Source organism: Pteropus alecto, unplaced genomic scaffold (genome assembly GCF_000325575.1).
Source record: "Pteropus alecto unplaced genomic scaffold, ASM32557v1 scaffold396, whole genome shotgun sequence".
NCBI classification, from domain to species: Eukaryota; Metazoa; Chordata; class Mammalia; order Chiroptera; family Pteropodidae; genus Pteropus; species Pteropus alecto.
This window is the reverse complement of record NW_006438082.1, coordinates 592749-598861: the sequence shown is the minus strand read 5'-3', so window position 1 is coordinate 598861 and position 6113 is coordinate 592749. Positions and strand designations below refer to the sequence as shown.

The 6113-nt window shown below is 57.3% G+C and overlaps 1 protein-coding gene across 1 annotated transcript in view; it reads left to right on the top strand.

The window, feature by feature from the left end:
• The window catches only part of HCFC1 (host cell factor C1), a 25310-nt gene that overhangs the window by 5395 nt on the left and 13802 nt on the right, over positions 1 to 6113 (top strand). Inside the window, exons 2-6 of the mRNA XM_006915295.3 lie at positions 2194 to 2342; positions 2569 to 2729; positions 3276 to 3484; positions 4414 to 4498; positions 4978 to 5084. Of these exons, the coding sequence (XP_006915357.1) occupies positions 2194 to 2342; positions 2569 to 2729; positions 3276 to 3484; positions 4414 to 4498; positions 4978 to 5084 (711 nt within the window). The remainder of the gene's footprint in view (positions 1 to 2193; positions 2343 to 2568; positions 2730 to 3275; positions 3485 to 4413; positions 4499 to 4977; positions 5085 to 6113) is intronic.

Below are 6113 nucleotides of genomic sequence, written 5' to 3'. Positions count from 1 at the left end.
CCCCCCCCCCCACCGCCGGCTAGATGACCCAAAGATAATATGATTAAGGGGCAACTCCGAGCAGCTGTCATATTTAAGAGATGGTTGCTTGTGCCATCTCGGGGGCAGAACTGAGACCGGGTGAAATGAAGAGAGGCTGTTTGCAACTTCACGCCACAAACTGCACTTGATGGGGCAGACTGCTCTTGATGGGGTGGTGGAGGGCCCCCGACCTGCCTGGAGTGTTCCAGAATGAGTTCACCACCCCTTGGGTGCTATAGAATAGGCTGGTGATCGTGAGCTCTTGGGATGTCCCAGGTTACTTGTAGCCTGGCGGCTGAGTCAGTGATCAGAGCGTGATGGGAAAGCTGTGGGTCGATCCCATTTGCCAGGTAGCTTTGTCCCCGCACTGACTGGTGGTCCCATAACGGCCCTCTAGCTATGGGTGGCCAGCCACGGGGGTGCCCAGGTGAGGGAGTTCGGCAGATGGCTCCCTGTGCTTGGAGCCCCGAGGTGAGCACCTCGTGATCACTTTAAGTCAGTGACAAGGTTCTTATCTCTCCGTGTTTGTTTTGCTCTGTGACCTCAAGTCAGTCACTTCCCCTCCCAGGTTCTGTTCCTTTGTCGATCGAGGGACGTTGGCTGAGACCGTCTTGGAGGTTTCTGTCAGCTCTTATCCTGCTCACTTGGATGAGACCTGTTTCAGGGACCGTTTGTGCAGGCGATTTGCCTCGGCATGGCAAACCGCTGCTTTTCCTGGTGTGTGTTCGCAGTGGGAATGAACGCGAGGCAGCGAGCCGGGACCTGGGGTCTGGGCGCATGCGCGTAGCAAGCAGTACAGCATTGCACCTCTACTAGGAAAATGGCAGAGGAGGGGAGAGGAGGATTGGTGCTGGGCATTCTGAAGTCCCTGTGACTCTGCTGAACAAACCACAGAGGGGACCGATAGCCTCTCCCAAACCAACCTGTAGAATTGGGTAGCGGAGCGTGACAGGAAAGGCTGTAACTGTCTTGAGAGGTGCACTTGTGCTTTTAGATGAGTCCAGGCCTTTTGGGCAAGGTGCATGTTGGGTCTTGGGGGTGATAACATAGAACTTGGGTTACCCAGCGTGCAGGGAGGGGCTGTGTCAGTGACCGAGTGCATGCGTGGGCAAAGGTCAGGCCAGGAGCTGGGGGTCTCCCAAATTCTTCCCCATGGGACTAGCCTAACCCGCCCCCCCCCCAGTCAGACCCCAAGGGGTGCTCCATTTGTGCCCAAATCCCAGTCCCCTTGCTCGGCCACGTTTGACCAAAAGCGATCTAGGCATCTGGCCCCCGGTTTGAGGCTTTTAGAAGCTCTCACACCTTGGGTGTCGGGAGAGTTGAACACAAGGATGCGGAAGTGAGGGCAGGTCAGGGGCATCTCCCAAGCCCAGGCCACGAGGCTTGCTGCCTGGCTTCTGATTCACCCTCATCCTTGGTGGCTTCCCCATCCCGACTAGAGGTGATGGGCTTTGTGGAAGCTTCTGTGGCTGGCAGAGATTGTGAGGCTGCCACAGAAGCTCACGCTACTGCTGCCACCTCTGGCTTTTGAGAATGTTCTGGAGGGGTGTGGGCGTGACATGGAGGAGGGGCGATGTGGACCATCACCTAGGAGACGCCAGCAGAGATTGTTCTTGTGTGTCCTGCCCTCCCTCCTCAACCAGCAGGCCAGGCCGCCTTGATTGGCCTCCGTCATGTGCCCAGCACCTTCAGGGAGGGACGGCACCAGCCAGTACCAGTCGATCTTTCAGCCACTTAAAGATGCAGCTGCGGGCCCTCAGGAGGAGGAGCATGGGGCCACGGAGAGAGTATTTTGGGTGTTACAAGTTTCTTTCCGATGACCCACCCAGCATTAGGGGAAGGAAGTTGGTGGCCACATTCCCAGAAGCTGATGAGTTATCTTAGTGACTTCCAGCTTATTAAGATGACCTTGATGAGAAAGAAGCAGGGTGATCGCAGGTTGTTTTGAGGTGGTCTCTGAGGTCACGGGGTTTGGAGGATGGCTGGGATAGGGGGCTGCCATTTGGATGCTGAAAGAGAAAGTCTTGTATCCTTGGAAATAGGGGCGCTGTCTCGGCCCCTTTTTTCTTGGACTGCGTTTTGAGGGCTGGTGGGTTTGGGAAATAAGAAGAGTGGGGACTGTGGTTCTAGGAGCTCCCTAGTTCTGACTTCTGCTTCCTCTTGTTTCCCCAGCGACCAACCAATGGTTCATCCCAGCCGTGAGAGGGGACATACCCCCTGGGTGTGCAGCCTATGGCTTCGTGTGCGACGGGACTCGCCTGCTGGTGTTTGGTGGAATGGTAGAGTATGGGAAATACAGCAACGACCTCTACGAGCTCCAGGTAACGGCCCCTGGAGGCATGGCTGGGGTGCGGGGCGGGTGACGCAAGAGTGTGAGGAGGCGAAGGGGCCTGCTCAAGGGGCTGTCCAGGCCCCGCGCCGCCCGGGACCTTCTCACTGCAGTCAGACACCTACCTCGGCCTGGCCAGCTCCTCCTTACACGATAAATGGCCGGGGCCCCAAAGGCCGGCTCATCCCTGATTCAATCACCGAGTCTTGATTTCGCAGGCAAGCCGGTGGGAGTGGAAGAGACTCAAAGCAAAGACACCCAAAAACGGGCCCCCTCCATGTCCTCGGCTCGGGCACAGCTTCTCCCTTGTGGGCAACAAATGCTACCTGTTTGGGGGTCTGGCCAACGATAGCGAGGACCCCAAGAACAACATTCCGAGGTGAGGCTTTGTCCTCTTCATGTGGAATCCCACGCGCCAGCCAGCCCCGCCATGCCGAGTCCCTTTGTGAAAGGAGAGAGGGGCACTAGGTGCCCCATAAAGAGCTTTCCGGCTTGGAGGTCTCTAACTGCGAGGAGGCATCAGGGGAGGAGGGCTGGTCCCTTCTCCTCAGACCCAGCTTGGGGCTGGCGCTTTCCTTCCCAGCCTCCTCTGCCTGCAGGGGTAGTGGGGGGCATTTTCGTTTTCCAAGGCCGGTGGTCGAGAGCCTCTCTAAAGTCTGGAGGTCGTCTCAGCCGGAGGCCCTAGTGCGGTGCCCAGCCTCACGTGCAGGCGGCCCTGCGCGCCCTGGTCCTGCCGCTCCTCTTGGACCCACGCTCATCCTCGGGAGCTTTTGGCAGCCAGTCCTTGAGGGCGAGGGTAGAAGAACTCATTCGTGTGACCTCAGCTCCCTTTGTCTCTCAGGGAATCTGCTGTTCACCCATAGAAGCGGGTGAGGCCTGCGGCACGCAGAGTCGGGACTTGCCGTAACCGACCTTTCTTCTCCAGGTACCTAAATGACTTATATATCCTGGAACTGCGGCCAGGCTCCGGAGTGGTAGCCTGGGACATCCCCATCACTTATGGCGTCCTGCCCCCACCCCGGGAGTCACATACCGCCGTGGTCTACACTGAGAAGGACAACAAGAAATCCAAGCTGGTGATCTACGGAGGGATGAGTGGCTGCCGGCTGGGGGACCTCTGGACCCTGGATATTGGTAAGATGTGGGTGGCTTCTCAGTCTCAGAGCAAAGCTAGCCTGCTGAGTGGCCAGCGTGGGACGACGGTGTGGGGCTCACAGGGAGAGGGAGGGTCTGCTTGGCTCCTTGTGGCACGGTTGGGGCAGGACCCTGTCTGGGGCCGTCATCTTTGCCCTGAGCTTGTGGCGTTGCTTTTAAGAAAGAACAAGGCTGAGTGGGTCTGCCAGCTTAGAGGAGAATGAGGGGAGACGTTAAGGCTTTTGGGGAACAGAATTGTCTAGATTAGATAGCGTTAGTCCCTATCAAGTCGTCAGTGGTCAGACCGTACCAGGAGTCGCGCACACCAGTCTGTTGTCATCAGATGGAATGTTGAGAGCTCACGAGCCCTCGGGGGGCTCCTTGGGCCGGTACCCAGGTGGAGCATCAGGAGCGGTAGAAAGAAGTGTGGGTTTTTGACCTGAAGAAGGCCGAGGGGAGAAGGAGGCTGACGACAGATCTCTGCAGGGTGGTTTTATCCCGTAGCGAGATCGGCGTGAACACTCAAACAGTTTCTTGTGAGCGAAATTCCCAGCAGCATGGGGCGTCCTGACACTCGGTCTGTAGACAGTGCAGGTGGTGTGCAGGCAGATGCGTTTTCTGGAGAGTAGGAGGTGACACGTCATACGCCCCCCCGCCCCAGCTGCAACCCTGAGAGCGGGGCTGGCCCACAGCAGGTGCTCAGTAAACATTCGAAGAGACGCCACTTGCCAGGGTGGCGAACAGGGCTTGGGAAATGCCAGCGCCTGATTCAGGGGCCTCCCATGGGCTGTAGGGAGGCCAGGCCTGGAATTCTTGGATCGGGTTGGCACCCACCATTCCAGAGCCTTCCCAAGGCCAGGGAACTTCCTCTGGGTCAGAGGGCATGTGTGTGGCATATGAGTGACCCTCCCTTCTCCCTCTCTCTGCAGAGACTCTCACGTGGAACAAGCCCAGCCTCAGCGGGGTGGCGCCTCTTCCACGAAGTCTCCACTCGGCCACGACCATAGGCAACAAGTGAGTAGCCCGCCCTTGCGTCTCTCTTCCTAGCCCTTCCCTGCCCGCCCCGCCCCAAAGGGCTCTCAGTTTTGTTCCAGCAATCCTGAGGAGGCCTCTTTCTGGCTAGGCTGGCATTCAGCAGCCCTGTCTTTCCATTACGACCCCGGGGGACCGAGAGAAGACAGACTCAGGGTAGAGGGGCACAGACTGTTCTAGATCCTCTGCCTGTAAGCAGCTGGGTGTCTGTCAATACCAAGGTCCCAAAGCGAATATAAGAATGATGGGGACCGAGATGAGCTATGAACAGTGGTTCCATGTGGAGGTGACACAGTTCTTGTGAGGGCTGAGCCACCAAGCAGGAGCCACGTCAAGAGCTTCATGCGTCCTGGGGAGAGCTAGAGGACCAAGCGTGTTTAGAACTTTCTGGATGGAAGAGGTGGCCTCTAGTTTGGCACCTCCTCTACAATCGTCTCCTACTCTTCCCTCCCTCGTCCCAGAATGTACGTGTTTGGTGGCTGGGTGCCTCTCGTCATGGATGACGTCAAAGTGGCCACACACGAGAAGGAGTGGAAGTGTACCAACACACTGGCTTGTCTCAACCTGGGTATGGCCTCCTCGGGCTCGGAGTGGCCTGCGGAGGGCTGCAGGAGGCTGGCCCTCCTCAGCCCCAAGAGCTGTGTGGGATGTGCAGGGAACGAAGGCCTGTGCCACTAGAATCCATGAGAAATGGCCACTGGTCAGAGCGCTCGAAGCGAACCTCCTCCTTTTCGTTTGTTGAATAGGCTCTTCCTACACGTGGTCCCACATGCGGAACCATCAAAGCCTCAGGGCGCAGCGCCTCCCCGCGCCTTTCATTCTGCTCCTCAGAGGCAGCCCCCTTGGCGGCTTCTCATCCACCCTGCAGGGACTTCTCTGTGTACACAGGCATGGGCTGTAGGTTCCTTTAGAAACAAACAAACAGAACGGCAGCGTGCTCTACGCAGCGCTGCTCCTGGCCTTTTCCGTTTACTCTGTCTTGGAGACCAACCCATCCCCACACGCCAAGCGGCCTCATTCTTTTGAATTGCTATCCTGGTGTCGAAACTTGCCCAGACGCTGCTCCGTGAGTATCCTTGCGCCGTTCTCACCCACGTGCAAGTGGATTTGAAGCGGTAAAGACCTCCAGGCAGAATTGCCGTTAGCGGAATGTTGCCCAGCTGCCCTGCACGGAGGCTCTACCCACATAGGCATCCCCGGCGGTGCCCACACGGCAGCAAACCGTTTGTTCCTCGCCAAGCCCGAGAGGCGATTGAACATCCCCACGGGCCAGCCCTGTGCCCCCGGCTCACTCTGAGCCCCGGCTGCAGCGGGCACTGAAACGCAACTGCCAGACACCTCACGGGTTAAGCACGTTTCTCTCTTTTTGAGCGCAGCTCCTCGTTTTACTTAGATCCTGCAGCTTTTCCGCAACTTACATTCCTCTTTGCCCGTCTCTTTCTATAGGCTCTTGTTTCGTTTGACGTGCAAGGAGTGAAACCTTTGGCTGTGTATTTCGAATGGTTTTCCCAGTTTGTAGTTCGTGGTTTATAATTTTTTTTGTTATGGTCTTTTTGCCATACAGAGTTGTTGTTTTGGGGGTTTGGCGCCTTTTTTT